The sequence below is a fragment of the Oncorhynchus tshawytscha genome, linkage group LG22, assembly GCF_018296145.1.
Source record: "Oncorhynchus tshawytscha isolate Ot180627B linkage group LG22, Otsh_v2.0, whole genome shotgun sequence".
NCBI classification, from domain to species: Eukaryota; Metazoa; Chordata; class Actinopteri; order Salmoniformes; family Salmonidae; genus Oncorhynchus; species Oncorhynchus tshawytscha.
In genome coordinates, this window is record NC_056450.1 from 15,341,431 (window position 1) to 15,357,983 (window position 16,553).

Consider the following 16,553-nt stretch of genomic DNA (forward strand, 5'->3'; position numbering starts at 1 on the left):
CTTTTGATATTCATTTCAGCATGCAGCGTTTGCATGTCACTTACAGCACCTGCTCCCCTACCATCTAATTGTCATTTTACTTTTGTTTGAAGGGTACTTTTTCTTCTTCTAGGCAAACACCTTTTATTCTTTTGCATTCTGCCAAGTGTGTAGCTCCTGTTGGTGTGAATATTCTGAACAGTCCGAAATGATAAAAACATGAATAAAATATCGTCCTTCAGAAAATAAATCTGGTTCATATTCACACCATCCGTCAGTGTAATAACAGGATTTATTCCCTCTTAGGGCCTTGCTTTTGTCCTTGGACATGTTGTTTTGATTGATGTATCTCGGCCCCCTCTCAGGGTAAGAGGTGCTGCTTGAGGCTCTGTGGGCTGTCTGTCTTACAAGGTTTTTCAATTCCATAGTAATCACATGGCACATTACCTGAGGGTCAGATGGAGAGGTCCAGAGACAGACAGACTACGAATTCAGTACATGTTCAGATGGGCCACATCGTACGTGTTGTGTTTGCAGATGTACTCCTACTTTTGTAAGAGACTGCCTACAATGGGAGACCGTCTTATGTACTTGAGATGTGGAATTGTTGTACAGCAAGTCTCTTTTGATCATGTGTTTTACGAATTATGGCAGAACCTGCTCTTCCATTGAATCATATCGCAGAAGTGTCCTTTCAAATCAGAGCAAATCGAAAAAGGTCTTCCTGTGGACATTCACAGAAGGCAAAAACATAATTCCCACTATGAAAGTGGTGGTGGTGAACAATAGAGCTAAACTATCGCACTCAGCGGGTTTAGGCAATAGTGGGTGGGCACGGGGCCGATAAGACCATTAAAAAGCCATATCAGTGACGTTATTGGTGCCCTGTAAAGCAGTGGGAGCCGGTCAGTGTGACGGTGTCTATGGCTGCTCGGGGTACAGAGTACGTAGTACGGAAACCCGAGCTCAGCGCTGACTCATGACACATTTCCTCAGCTGGAAAGAGAAGGATGCCTCCCACAGAAAGCTAGAGAAAAAAATAACACAAAGACCTCATTGCTCACTCCTAACCTAGATGTACTTTACATGAAAGTAACCCAAAGGTCTCTCCTGCTCGATGAGCCAGCCAGAACAATGGGGATGAGTGAGAGTGTAAATAAATGCAGGTTCCAAGTGTGCCGATCTGTGGAGGGAACAAGGCCAGATGAAAGGGAACATTGCCCTGAATGAAACGCAGCACCCTTCGGAACGGACAGTGCATACGATTGACATCTTATTCGGCATATACAATGGCACTGTCTAAATGTTTAAATCAAGTAACTGATTCGTTTCCCTCCACCCATGACACACTGATGTGCAAATCAAACACGCCGTCTGAAACGGTTAAATCCTGGCCTTAAGCTACTTATCTGAATACATCCCTGTGCCTTTTCATCTTCTGTATGCCTGATTTGCCAGCTTTCCACAAAACCAATGGTGGAGAGAGGAGAACGGTGCTTGGTAATTTCAGGCATAGAGCTGGTTTGATAGAATGAATGTCTTCTTTAAAAAATCCCCCTCCTGGTTACTTTGTGACCGTTGTCGTGAGCCCAGGAGTCGGTCCATCAGGAATCTTAGGAATCTGTAGGACTCTTCTGGCTCTCATGTGGAGCTAAACAGCTCTGAGATGGAGACATCTTTCAGGGCACAGCACAGGGCCTCAATTTACGGTGACATCGGAATGTAGGCTATTGTAGATTCACAACCAAGGTGTATAATACATTAGCCTAGTTGTACAGATGGGAAAGTACTGTATATAGTGGCAATGTACAGTATATCATTTGAAATATTAGCCTGAAATTGTATTTTCATCTCTAAATCAATTTAATGTGATATAATAACATTTTAGAATTTAATGTATTTTCATAATTTAGAATTCAAGTTCATTTCAATTCCCCGTTTATTTTAGCCTAATCTACATTAGCCGAAATCAGACGTTTCCCCTTACCAGGATCAAGTGGACCAGGATCAAGTGGGTTAAAAGTGGGACATCCTGAGCTTTACCCTAGTACTGTAATGATGACAGGAGAAGGAGGGAGGGAGCAGGAAGACGGGGGAGGAGGAGGAGAGGGGGCCAGCCCTCTAAACACCTGCAGTCACAGACCTTCACAGCATAGGACCCTCATGAGGAGACGACATACGGACCTATATTATTATTTTATTTTCAGATGGACGGGGGCAATGGGAATATGACATAAACTGTTGAAATTATCATTCTATAAATCTTGATCTGAAATCTATGGGATATGTTTTTTTGTGGTTTGGAAATAATTCGAGAGAGATTAAGAAACTCTGCGGCTCTAGGCTATAGGGTTATAACTGAGTGAACGTTTAAGCATTTAAGACCTTTTCAACCGGATTTTCGTTGTTTTCGTGTGGAACTTCAGTATCTTAAATTGTTGAGCGAGACGCCCAAGGAATGTAGCGATAACATCTTATTATCTTATTTCTGGTCTCCTACACGAGAAAAAGAAAAAGGTAGGCTACGTTGGCAAGTTCTCTCTAGACACTTTTTTCAAAATCACAAGTATTTGTTTGTTTGTTTTAGTCAGTGTGTTGAGGGACCAATGTAATTACCAAGAACGAAGGGGTAGCCTACATCTGGAGAGAACGTTTACTCGCTCTCTCTTTTGATGTGTGAGTTCACAGGTAACTGCGATGTTATCAGGAGCCATTGATCGACGTCATGGTCATGAAATGAATTCCTACATAATATGCACAGTCGACAGTTCATGATTCCCCCCCCCTCAAACAATTACAAGATGAAAACATTTAGAATATAAACAGTTTCAAATTAGAAATAAATAGTTTTTATAATGTTCACAGGACACAAATGTACACAAGTCAAACTTGTAGGCAGAGGAAAAAAAATGGGGCTGTGACAAAGGTTAGGTTTATAATTGTAGAATAAGTGCTTTATAAACAGCAACCTGAAATGTATTGCTGGGCACACATTTCCCCACTCAAGGGAACATATTTTTATGAATGTATTTACAGTCTATATATGAAGTTCTATGAAGTGCTTTAAATAACTTGCTATTTAATTTCCTCCCTTTTGCAAGTTATTGTAGCAGATGCAGAAGTACTCTGTGGCCTACTTGATTTGGTTAGAAAAATAAGAGCATTCCAGGGCGCATCTGATAAGTACTCCTTTGGGGAGAGAATTTAATGGACGTTATGGACTCAGCTTTTAGTATTCATAATTTATAAACAATCCTATCCAGCAAAGTGCAGATACTACATAATGAATGCTTACATAAAAGTAAAACAGTTATCTGACAACACCCCTAAACTGTCAGAAATGGTTTTCACATTATTTTCTTAGCAATGTATTTTGTATTTCCTGCATGAGGCAGGAAATTCACTGTTTCTGTGTGTCTCAGTATGACTGTCTAGCACAAACAGGTCTAGGAATTCTGTCTCCCATGCCCTCACTCAGACACTCACAATCTCACATCACACAGTGGTCTCTTTCTCTCTGTCTCCCTCTCTCGCACACACACAAACGTGACAATGAATTATTATCTTTCAGACCTGTCTCTACTATGGATAGTGCCAAGACAGCGACTCGAGCCCTACTCCTCCTGTTGAGTTTCTGTGTTTGCAGTACCTCAGGCCTCCAACAGTCTGCTCCGAGGATACGCCTGTCTTTCAAAGGTGAGTCACTTGACCAGAACATAGGTCTCTCAGACACAGACACTGCTCATATGTCAACTGGCATGGCTTCCAGGATAGCTTGGTAGCAGATATTTTCTATTTTGGCTTTTGTTGTTCTTAGCGAACCTGTCAGCGATCTCAGAAAGTCTTGTGGTTTACATGCACACAATCACGTGCAGGCACGCACACATGCACACACACACACAAATACACACACATATGTTTCCTCTTTTATACATATGTAAAAAGCTTATATCCTGCCTACTGGCAACAAGTTAATGAGAGAAAACAAAAGGTGGATGTTGCCATTGAGTGGGGGGTGGAAGTGGTGGTCTCTAGTGCCCTTCATAACAGTTGAGCCCACACCCTAAGCCCTCATTAACATAAATCAAAGAAAAATGTTGTACTATGTTAATGATTCAATGACAACATTTAACTACGGAGATGAGAAAGATTCTCCAAAATCGATTATTCGATCTGCTTATTCAAATAACTGCTGGGTGTAAAGGAATTGTTACCATACATTTCCATGAATTGTTTACAAGGTTTAGTGTTCGATTTGTTACATTAAATAATTAAGTAATCTCCAGTAAGAAACTGCTAGCCTTTGGCTGCTAACAGCTGAGGACTGCTGGCTAACTGGTAACCACAAAAACACTCAACAACTTCGGGACTACAGACCCACAGAAATAGTCTGGCGATCAGTGGCGAAAGTAATAACTGCTGAAAATGCACAGTCAAAGAGGAGAATAATTATTCTGTAAAGAAATATATATATATTTGAAATAGAGTGATACTAAGACAAAATAAACTTGACATAGTGTGTAAATTGATTAAAATGCTGGAAGTGAATGCTGGATTTTATTTTTTTTGAAAAAGCTGTGTGCATTAATTAAGGAAATAGAAGCCTGGCTCAAATAGAAGCCTGTCTCTAATAAGCTCCTGTTGTGTTCAGGGATTTAAGCAAATAAACTCTCGGGGTATTCATTGAAATGTTACGGTAGGTCAAGTACATATAAGCTTAGTTGGTTGCAATGTGATGTGGTAGAGTCTGCCACAGAAGCTAAGCCCACACACCAGTGTTTGCATAATGGTTGCCAATAGTAAGCATAAGCCTGAACTGGTGGTAAATGAACCAAATGGTATTATATTAGATTGCTGGCATATTGAATTGTATCAGATTGCTGTGGATGATATGACATTTATTGTTTGCTTGCTGTAACTGTCTCACGTTCTCTTCCATCATTCACAGAGTGGTGTTGATTTCACAATGAATGCAACCAACATGTAAAAATCTCAAATATATTTTGTCAGTCAAATCCGCGTAAAGACCTCACTGATATCGTTTGTCAGTCATATCCACCCACTCACCCCTAAAACCCAATCATCTCCACTTTATTTCCAAGAATAGGTGGAAAATTGGGATTTGCTCCCCTGCTCTGTGTTTTCTGACATTCCAAAGATTGATTGTTCATTGTTTGCGACAGGGACTCTCTTTGTTCCATAAGGCGCCTGTGGAGGAGGGTTTTTGGGGTGGGACGGGGGAGGGTTGCATGTGACTCCCTCCCATGGACGTGATTTAGAGACTGGGACTGGGTGAGGGGGGCAGGAGGAGAGGAGGACCACTGAAATGATGCCGGATCAAGATTGTAAATTATATGATCTATGATCAAGGCCCTTCGTGTTTCCTGGTTGATGGGAACTGTGTCTGAGGAAGGGACAAAACAAAAAAGTTTCCAGTGACCTAGGGCAGGGGTGTCAAACTCATTCCATGGAGGTCCTAGTGTCTGCTGGATTTAGTTTTTCCTTTTTAATTAAGACCTAGACAACCAGGTGAGGGAAGTTCCATACTAATCAGTGACCTAAATGTATCAATTAACTACAAGGGAGGAGGAAACCCTGCAGACACTCAGACCTGAGTTTGACATGTGTGACTTAGAATGGCAGGTAGAAATAGAGGCAGAGAAATATGGATTTTAGGTTGTCTTCTGCATTATGGAGGCAATGGTTTAAAGCCTCACTTGGACTTATTTTACACTTTAAAAGGGTCAGATGGGGACATTTGTCTCAGGTCTTTCATGTCTGGACCTGGTTTACCTGAATCAAATGAGGTATGAAGATACATGAAGTGTTTTTTCTTCATCAGATAGTGCCAACACATTGTTATGGCGATGAGGATGGGCGCGGCCAGGCACTGTGTCGTGACTCGGGGGTGTGTGTTGGCATGTTGCTAGTTTTAGCCTGTGCTGTCCACATGACCCCAGTGGACGGAGCAGATGGACGTTTGCCAGAGAGGCTTGTTATCCTGTGTTTACCTTGGAGGAACAGAACCGGACCTTGCCCCACCTTTTAAGAACCATCCCGTGTCAGCCAGGAGCAGATCCGATTGCGCAGCAGCTTATTTTAGCGGCACATTGACTGCATCCTGTTAACAGTATTCAGACAAACAGTCACCTCAAAGGAAGACGGCAGAGCACTTTGATGTAAACACAGATGTCCTTACGCTGGCCAGGCTAAAACAGTACGTGCATATGCTGATGTTTGTTCACAAACCTTTGTCAAATGCCATGGGACATTCATCATATGTCCCACATGGACAAACTGAGGGATTTTGTATAGATTACACACGTGTTTCCACGGTACTTAGTAAATACATCATAGCACATACACGTTTAAAAGCTATTGTACATACAGTGGCAAGAAAAGGTATGTGAACCCTTTGGAAATACCTGGATTTCTGCATAAATTGGTCATAAAATTTGATCTGATCTTCATCTAGGTCACAACAATAGACAAACACAGTTTGCTTAAACTAATAACACACAAACATTTATATGTTTTCATGTCTTTATTGAACACACCGTGTAAACATTCACAGTGCAGGCTGGGAAAAGTATGTGAACCCTTGGATTTAATAACTGGTTGACCCTCCTTTGGCAGCAATAACCTCAGCCAAACGTTTTCTGTAGTTGCGGATCAGACCTGCACAGCGGTCAGGAAGAATTTTGGAGCATTCCTCTTTACAAAACTGTTTCAGTTCAGCAATATTCTTGGGATGTCTGGTGTGAACTGCTCTCTTGAGGTCATGCCACAGCATCTCAATCTGGTTGAGGTCAGGACGTATATTTTCTGTTGAAGCCATTCTGTTGTTGATTTACTTCTGTCTTTTGGGTCTTTGTCCTGTTGCATCAACCAACGTCTTTTGAGCTTCAATTGGCGGACAGATACCCTAATATTCTCCTGCAAAATGTCTTGATAAACTTGGGAATTCATTTTTTCCGTCAATGATAGCAAGCTGTCCAGGCCCTGAGGCAGCAAAGCAGCCCAAAACCATGATGCTCCCTCCACCATACTTTACAGTTGGGATGAGGTTTTGATGTTGGTGTGCTGAGCCTTTTTTTCTCCACACACAGTGTTGTGTGTTCCTTCCAAACAACTCAACTGTAGTTTTATCTGTCCACAGAATATTTTGCCAGTAGTGCTGTGGAACATCCAGGTGCACTTTTGCAAACTTCAGACATGTAGCAATGTTTTTTGGGGACAGCAAGTGGCTTCTTCCATGGTTTCCTCCCATGAACACCATTCTTGTTTAGTGTTTTACGTATCGTAGACTCATCAACAGAGATGTTAGCATGTTCCAGAGATTTCTGTAAGTCTTTAGCTGATACTCTAGGATTCTTCTTAACCTCATTGAGCATTCAGTGCTGAACTTTCTTCATTTATAGGCAGTTTCACGACTTATATCTCCCTCACTAAATTTAAGCATCAGCTGTCAGAGCAGCTTACCGATCACTGTACCTGTACACAGCCCATCTGTAAATAGCCCACCCAACTGCCTCATCCCCATATTGTTATTTATTTTTGCTCTTTTGCACCCCGGTATCTCTACTTGCACATCATCATCTGCACATCTATCACTCCAGTGTTAATGCTAAATTGTAATTATTTGGCCCCTATGGCCTATTTATTGCCTTACCTCTCTAATCTTACTACATTTGTGCACACTGTATATAGATTTCTCTGTTGCGTTATTGACTGTTTGTTTACTCCATGTGTAAGTCTGTGTTGTTGTTTTTGTCACACTGCTTTGCTTTATCTTGGCCAGGTCGCAGATGTAAATGATAACTTGTTCTCAACTGGCCTACCTGTTTAAATAAAGGTGCAAAACATTTTTGTCTTACCGTTGACTGATGAACATCAAGGCTTTTACGGGGAGATGTGACGTCTCTGAATGAATGAATGAATGAATGAATGAATGAATGAATGGGTGTAAAACTCATTCATGGTGCTTTTCCATTAAGATTTACTCGCACACCAGTGTTTTATGTTCATGTAAGCTCTAGTGCTATTGTGTTTCCCTCAGGAGTGTGACGCTAAAGATTTGTGGCGAGCAGAATCAACAACCTCTGCATCGTTCAAGACGGTTGCTTTGCGAGAAGGTTTTAACGTTCAGCTGGTCATTGTTATGTAAATGCAGGCTGCCTTGGCTCCAAGTCAGAGCAGGTCTGCCAGAGCCATGACCCAGTGCGACACGGGTGCCGTTCCGCATAGGAGGAAAGAGAACATTTGGAGCCGTTTGTGTAAATCACTCGGGTGGAAGAGAGAGACGGAACACGCGGGGGAAATGCGCCATCAGAGAGTGGGTCACCGAACAGACCTGGTTTAAAGGGTTTACTTAGAGTTCCTCATACCGTGTGTCCTCAGAGACCTGCATTAGCATCCATAAAGTTGCACAGTACATTCAGCCGATGCCACAAACTCAATCAGAAGCTTGGAACACATGAAATATTGAAATCTTAAAAGCCTCTGGAATACGTCCTGAGAAGTTACTTATTTAGTCATTCGCACATTTTCTCTTGGTGTTAGTAGTCTATGTTCTGTAAATGCTGCTGATAGTGAGAAATAAAGCACTTGTAGTCGTTATCAGGGAAACTGCATGGGAAAGATTCAAGGCAATAAACAGAAAGAGCTCATGGCTCCCCCTGCTGGATATTAAGATTTTACCATTCTCATCTGCTACAGAACTCATTTTGCATATGATTTACACTAACGTTGTGTCCCTGTGTGTGTCCATGCATATTTGTGCGTCTATGCGTCTCTCTCCTCCGCAGAGTTGTTGGACACCAGAGCAGTCCGTCCCTTCTCCTTCTCCTTCAACACCAGTGACTACCGCATCCTGCTGATGGACCAGGACCAGGGCCGTCTCTACCTGGGCAGCCGGGAGTACCTGGTGGCCCTGGACATGCACAACGTCAACAAGGAGCCCCTCATAGTAAGAACACACATAACCACAACTCCCTCAAAAAGGCCAATGAGACTGGAGGAATCGTTCCTGTGTATGCATAGCTTTACCACAGTTTAATGTGGTAGTATTTTTTTTATATTTAACCAGGCAAGTCAGTTAAGAGTACATTCTTATTGACAATCTACCAGGAAACTGCCTTGTTCAGGGGCAGAACGACAGATTTTTACCTGGTCAGCTCGGGGATTCGATCCAGCAACTTTTCGGTTACTCGACCAACGCTCTAACCACTAGGCTACCTGCCACTGCGTAGTAAAACACCTCAAGTAAAATGATCCTGTAATGTCTGGTATCATTTGTCCCTGACAGATCCATTGGCCAACCTCTGACAAGAGAAGAGGGGAGTGTCGGATGACAGGAAAAGGAGGACAGGTGGGAATGCCTTGTCTTTGTAAAAGAACCCTGGCCCCTCTACCTTTCAGTATTAACTAATGATGTCATACTTTCATGGGTCTTATTTCACAGTTTTGAAAGATATTTTTTTTTACACCAACAATTGATAGCATTCCCATGTCTGTGTACACACACCAGGGTGAGTGTGCAAACTTTGTGCGTATGATAGAGCCATGGAACCGCACCCACCTGTACACCTGTGGGACTGGAGCCTACCAACCCATCTGCACCTTTATCAACAGGGGCTGGAAGGCAGAGGTGAGAGGTTCAATATGCCCAAAATCATTGTAAAAGACAATTAATTGCAGCATATCTGTGCATCTTCACGACCAGCAGCCCGGATTTCTCAAAACTGTGGTACTCAAAACTAGGGCTCAGATTTGAGCTATTTTTCACTATACATTTTGCCATTTCAAAACATTTGATCATTATATGGCCTTTCTGGTCTCTCTCTTTCCAGGACTATGTGTTCAGGCTAGTTCCTGGATTTACGGAATCAGGGAAGGGAAAATGTTCCTACGACCCTTCCCAGGAGAATATTGCTGCTCTTATCGGTAAGCTTCACCTCACTTGTGCATTCACTTAGTAGACTGCCCAAAATTGGGGCAGTCTCCCCTCCCACTTTCACCGTTTCCTAACCTCTCCTCTCCATCTCTTTCTCCTCCTCCTCTCTTCTCATCTGCAGATGGGAATCTGTATGCGGGGGTCCATGTAGACTTCATGGGGACAGACGCAGCCCTCTTTAGGACCATGGGGGGCAGAACAACAGTCAGGACAGAGCAGTATGACTCCAAATGGCTCAATGGTGAGTTACTACGCCTGAAAAAGACTGCCATCTTGTAAGGGTGGATTCCCAAAAATGTTGCCATTTTTTCCCCATGGTCCTTCAAGTCAGATACGAACCAGCTCGATCTGACTCTTAAGAAATCATGGCAAACTGCTGCTACTGCTGCGGGTTTCTCTTTCTTTCATCACTCCGTTCCTCTCTCTCTCTCTGTCCGTCTCAGAGCCCGTGTTCATTCAGATCCAGCAGATTCCTGACAGCTCCGAGAGGAATGATGATAAACTCTACTTCTTCTTCCGGGAGAAGAGTCTGGATACAGGGGGAGGGGCCAGCCCCAGTGTGTTGGCCAGAGTGGGACGAGTGTGTCTGGTGAGAAGGCCTTTGCTCGGACCTAGCAGGGTGGCCCTGTGAAACTGAGCTACGCCACTCTTGTATAGACTCTTATTAACTCTATTACTTGAATGACTTACATAATTATAGTTTGACTGCAACATTATGGACAACATTGTGATTGGGGGGATTGTTAAGGGTAAAAAAAAATGTCTTCCACGGAAACAGGCTTCCCTTACCTCTTCCATCCTTTACGTTCCCTCTTCCCAGAATGATGAGGGGGGTCAGAAGTCCCTGGTGAACAGATGGACCACCTTCCTGAAAGCCCGCCTGGTGTGCTCTGTGATCGGAGACGATGGGGTGGAGACCTTGTTTGACGAATTGAGTGAGATAAACCTCAGTGAAAGATTTAGTGATTTCGATAAAGATTTAGAGATCATTAGTTGTCGATGGAAGTGAATCCTTCACCAGTTCTACAGGAAAATAATTTCTGTCTCTTTCGTCATCCTTTCAGGGGATGTTTTTATCCAGCCAACGCAAGATGAACGCAACCCTGTGGTCTATGCCCTCTTCACAACTGCTGGGTACGGTCATCATTGTATCTGTCTTACATCCCCTGTTATACGTAGCCTCTCTCCAATTTCCCTTCTCTCTAAAGGCCTGCCCTGTTCTCGCTCCTCAATGCTTTTCTACTCTCATCTAGGACCTGTTGGTTTACCTCTCTCTCCTCCCTCCTCCACTTCTCTGGTTGATGCTGACTGCATTCCCCCCTCCCCTTGTTTTACCTTCTTTCTCTCCCAGCTCTGTGTTCAAGGGCTCAGCAGTCTGTGTGTACTCCATGGCTGACATCCGCAACGTATTCAATGGACCCTTCTCCCACAAACATGGTCATAACTACCAGTGGACAGCCTACACCGGCAAGATTCCTTACCCTCGCCCTGGCACAGTAGGTTCAGACCAGTTACTCACTGAAAACAATCCGTGTATATACATCCCATCAACTGTCACCTCTTTCCAATAGGGAAACGCATTGCTTACACTCTCTCTGTCTCTCTGTCTCTCTCTGTCTCTGTGTTACTCACGATATATCATTCTAGTGTCCAGGAGGAACATTCACCCCGGGCATTCGCACCTCTAAGGACTTCTCAGACGAGGCAGTGAACTTCATGCGAGCCCATCCCCTCATGTACCACCCTGTGTACCCTATCCACCGTCGCCCCCTGGTGGTGAGGACTGGGGTGGACTACCGCTTCACAGCCCTGGTGGTGGACCAGGTGGACGCCGTGGATGGCCGATACGAGGTGCTCTTCCTGGGCACAGGTGAGTGTCTCTCCGTCCCAGGGCAATTGGCTGACTGAAGGACTTCATTGCATGTTTGAATTTCACATTTAGTCTTTTGTCCAAATTTGACATGGTGACATCAGACCTCTCTTGTTCCAGATCGTGGCACTGTCCAAAAGGTCATAGTTTTACCCAAGGACCCGAGCACCATGGAGGAGCTCACCCTGGAGGAAGTGGAGGTTTTCAGGGTGTGCCTATATGATTTCTCTAAATATTGTTCACGTTATAGCAAAAGTCTCCAACCACTGTCCTTGGACATTCTTTCAATGGTTACACTTTGTTGATACTTATGTGACACGATGCATTTAATTACAGACACGTGCTGCTGTTAAAACAATGAAGATCTCATCTAAAAGGGTAAGCTGAACTCTCTCTCTCTTCATCGACAGGAAACACTAAAGAGATATTGTTGACGCTGAGCTCTTGTTTTCATTCTGTCGCTATAGCAACAGCTGTACGTGTCATCGGAGGCAGGGCTTACCCAGGTATCTCTGCATCGTTGTGGGGTATATGGGAGGGCCTGTTCCGACTGCTGTCTGGCACGGGACCCTTACTGCGCCTGGGACGGGGAGAGCTGCTCCGCTTTCACCCCCGCCACCAAGAGGTCAGGACCACAACACACACCAACACAACACACACCAACACAACACACACCACAACCCCTCATCTGATATTGACAGGGAAGGAGTGTCATAAAGCTTTATTAGTCCTTCTCTGTCTGTCTGTCTGTCTGTCTGTCTGTCTGTCTGTCTGTCTGTCTGTCTGTCTGTCTGTCTGTCTGTCTGTCTGTCTGTCTGTCTGTCTGTCTGTCTGTCTGTCTGTCTGTCTGTCTGTCTGTCTGTCTGTCTGTCTGTCTGTCTGTCTGTCTGTCTGTCTGTCTGTCTGTCTGTCTGTCTGTCTGTCTGTCTGTCTGTCTGTCTGTCTGTCTGTCTGTCTGTCTGTCTGTCTGTCTGTCTGTCTGTCTGTCTGTCTGTCTGTCTGTCTGTCTGTCTGTCTGTCTGTCTGTCTGTCTGTCTGTCTGTCTGTCTGTCTGTCTGTCTGTCTGTCTGTCTGTCTGTCTGTCTGTCTGTCTGTCTGTCTGTCTGTCTGTCTGTCTGTCTGTCTGTCTGTCTGTCTGTCTGTCTGTCTGTCTGTCTGTCTGTCTGTCTGTCTGTCTGTCTGTCTGTCTGTCTGTCTGTCTGTCTGTCTGTCTGTCTGTCTGTCTGTCTGTCTGTCTGTCTGTCTGTCTGTCTGTCTGTCTGTCTGTCTGTCTGTCTGTCTGTCTGTCTGTCTGTCTGTCTGTCTGTCTGTCTGTCTGTCTGTCTGTCTGTCTGTCTGTCTGTCTGTCTGTCTGTCTGTCTGTCTGTCTGTCTGTCTGTCTGAATAAATGTGTGAGTGACTGAATTCATTTCTGTGCTTGTGAAATGTGTTGGATGAACTCTGCTCTGTCTCTCTCACTCAGGAGGAGCAGAAGACAGGATGTGAAACATGGGGATCCACTGCGACAGTGCAGAGGCTTCAATGCCAAAGGTTAGACAAAACACTTAAAAAATATATATATATTAGTAGAATTCAGTGACACAATCAAATCATGTAATAACTAAAACATTAGCAAATAACTGCCATTTAAGATAATCTCCTATCTGTCTCTCTCTCCTTCTTTCTCTCTCACTCTTCCTCCTTCCCTCCTTCAGTGGAGAATCGTCCTAGAGAGACAGTCCAGTTTGGTGTGGAGGGGAGCAGTACCTTCCTGGAGTGTCAGCCTCGCTCTCCCCAGGCTACAGTCAAGTGGCTCTATCAGAGAGAAGGAAGGAGGAAAGTGGTAAGGAGGAAAATGCATCTATTTCTGCTCTCTGAAAAGAGACCAGTATTATTAAAATATCAAATTCATACCACATTTATTGGTTACACTTGAGCTGTTGGAGCAGTTTACACAGGGGTTATCCATGTTTGATTGACTAAATAAACATATGTAAATTTTTTATTTAACCTTTTATTTAACTACACAAGATATTTAAGGACCCATTCTTATTTACAATGACGGCCTACCCCGTCTAAACCCAAACCCGGACGATGCTGGGCCATTTGTGCCCTGCCCTATGGGACTCCCAATCACTGCAAGTTATGATACAGCCTGAAATTGAACCAGGGTCTGTAGTAATGCCTCTAGCACTGGGATGCAGTACCGCTGCTCCACTCGGGAGCAGAAGTAAAGTTTTTCTTGTTGATATTAATAGTATTAATGATCAGCCAATGTTATTTCAGTTCAAAAATATCTATAGAGAAATAGTCAATCACTTTTGAAACACAAATGAGGCAGATGTGGACCTTGTTCTCCCCCTCACTACCATAACTCTCTCTCTCCCCCTCACTACCACAACACTCTCTCTCCCCCTCACTACCATAACTCTCTCTTTCCCCCTCACTACCATAACTCTCTCTCTCCCCCTCACTACCATAACTCTCTCTCTCCCCCTCACTACCATAACTCTCTTTCCCCCTCACTACCATAACTCTCTCTCTCCCCCTCACTACCATAACTCTCTCTCTCCCCTCACTACCTACTCTCTCTCCCCCTCACTACCATAACTCTCTCTCTCCCCCTCACTACCATAACTCTCTCTCTCCCCCTCACTACCATAACTCTCTCTCTCCCCTCACTACCATAACTCTCTCTCTCCCCCTCACTACCATAACTCTCTCTCTCCCTCACTACCATAACACTCTCTCTCCCCTTCACTACCATAACTCTCTCTCTCCCCCTCACTACCATAACTCTCTCTCCCCCTCACTACCATAACACTCCCCTCTCTCTCCCTCACTACCACAACACTCTCTCCCCCTCCTACCATAACACTCTCTCCCCCTCACTACCTCCCTACCACAACACTCTCCCCCTCACTACCACAACACTCTCTCACTACCACAACACTCTCTCTCCCCTCACTACCATAACCCTCTCTCCCCCTCCTGCCATAACTCTCTCTCCCCCTCACTACCATAACACTCTCTCCCCTCACTACCATAACACTCTCTCTCCCCCTCACTACCATAACCCTCTCCCCCTCACTACCACAACACTCTCTCCCCCTCACTACCATAACTCTCTCCCCCTCACTACCACAACACTCTCTCCCCCTCACTGCCACAACAACACACTCTCTCCCCCTCACTCTCCCATAACTCTCTCCCCCTCACTGCCATAAACTCTCTCTCTCTCCCTCCTCACTACCATAACTCTCTCTCCCCCTCACTGCCATAACACTCCTCACTACCTCTCCCCCTCACTACCATAACACTCTCTCTCCCCCTCACTGCCATAACACTCTCTCCCCTCACTACCACAAACTCTCTCTCCCCCTCACTACCATAACACTCTCTCCCCCTCACTACCATAACACTCTCTCTCCCCTCACTACCATAACTCTCTCTCTCCCCTCACTACCATAACTCTCTCTCCCCTCACTACCACCCTCACTACCCCTCACTACCACAAACTCTCTCTCCCCCTCACTACCATAACTCTCTCTCCCCTCACTACCATAACTCTCTCCCCTCACTACCATACTCTCTCTCCCCCTCACTACCATAACTCTCTCTCCCCCTCACTACCATAACTCTCTCTCTCCCCCTCACTACCATAACACTCTCTCTCCCCCTCACTACCATAACACTCTCTCTCTCCCCCTCACTACCATACACTCTCTCCCCCTCACTACCATAACTCTCTCCCCCTCACTACCATAACTCTCACTACCATAACACTCTCACTACCACAACACTCTCTCCCCCTCACTACCATAACTCTCTCCCCCTCACTACCATAACTCTCTCCCCCCTCACTACCATAACACTCTCTCCCCCTCACTACCACAACACTCTCTCCCCCTCACTACCACAACACTCTCTCTCTCCCTCACTACCATAACACTCTCTCTCCCCCTCACTACCACAACACTCTCTCTCCCTCACTACCACAACACTCACTACCATAACACTCTCTCTCCCCCTCACTACCACAACACTCTCTCTCCCCCTCACTACCATAACTCTCTCTCTCCCCCTCACTACCATACCTCCTCTCTCCCCCTCACTACCATAACACTCTCTCTCCCCCTCAATACCACAACACTCTCTCTCCCCCTCAATACCACAACACTCTCTCTCCCCCTCAATGCCACAACACTCTCTCCCCCTCACTACCACAACTCTCTCTCTCCCCTAACTACCATAAACTCTCTCTCCCCCTCACTACCATAAACTCTCTCTCCCCCTCACTACCATAACACTCACTACCATAACACTCTCCCCCTCACTACCACAACACTCTCTCCCCTCACTACCACAACACTCTCTCTCTCTCCCTCACTCCCATAACACTCTCTCTCCCCCTCACTACCACAACACTCTCTCTCCCTCACTACCATAACACTCTCTCCCCCTCCTACCATAACACTCTCTCTCTCCCTCACTACCATAACTCTCACTACCATAACACTCTCTCCCCCTCACTACCACAACACTCTCTCCCCCTCACTACCACAACACTCTCTCCCCCTCACTACCACAACACTCTCTCCCCTCACTACCACAACACTCACTACCACAACACTCTCTCCCCCTCACTACCATAACACTCTCTCTCCCCCTCACTACCATAACTCTCTCTCACCCTCACAACTATAACACTCTCTCTCACCCTCACTACCATAACACTCTCTCCCCCTCACTACCATAACACTCTCTCTC

General features: G+C 45.0%; 1 protein-coding gene across 2 annotated transcripts in view; it reads left to right on the forward strand.

Moving 5' to 3' along the window:
• The first annotated feature begins 2,109 nt into the window (after positions 1 to 2,109).
• Positions 2,110 to 16,553, forward strand: part of LOC112221914 (semaphorin-3F) — a 29,569-nt gene continuing 15,125 nt past the window's right edge. Inside the window, exons 1-17 of one of the 2 annotated variants that reach the window (XM_024384347.2) lie at positions 2,110 to 2,496; positions 3,551 to 3,675; positions 8,787 to 8,947; positions 9,287 to 9,349; positions 9,509 to 9,628; positions 9,831 to 9,924; positions 10,056 to 10,175; positions 10,378 to 10,523; positions 10,755 to 10,869; positions 10,999 to 11,068; positions 11,286 to 11,430; positions 11,582 to 11,804; positions 11,925 to 12,013; positions 12,141 to 12,182; positions 12,272 to 12,429; positions 13,267 to 13,334; positions 13,499 to 13,626. In XM_024384347.2, the coding sequence (XP_024240115.1) occupies positions 3,564 to 3,675; positions 8,787 to 8,947; positions 9,287 to 9,349; positions 9,509 to 9,628; positions 9,831 to 9,924; positions 10,056 to 10,175; positions 10,378 to 10,523; positions 10,755 to 10,869; positions 10,999 to 11,068; positions 11,286 to 11,430; positions 11,582 to 11,804; positions 11,925 to 12,013; positions 12,141 to 12,182; positions 12,272 to 12,429; positions 13,267 to 13,334; positions 13,499 to 13,626 (1,854 nt within the window). In that variant the 5' untranslated portion in view covers positions 2,110 to 2,496; positions 3,551 to 3,563. Of the gene's footprint in view, positions 2,497 to 3,550; positions 3,676 to 8,098; positions 8,315 to 8,786; positions 8,948 to 9,286; positions 9,350 to 9,508; positions 9,629 to 9,830; positions 9,925 to 10,055; positions 10,176 to 10,377; positions 10,524 to 10,754; positions 10,870 to 10,998; positions 11,069 to 11,285; positions 11,431 to 11,581; positions 11,805 to 11,924; positions 12,014 to 12,140; positions 12,183 to 12,271; positions 12,430 to 13,266; positions 13,335 to 13,498; positions 13,627 to 16,553 lie in introns of those variants that run through there. The other variant, XM_024384348.2, reaches the window with a different exon arrangement.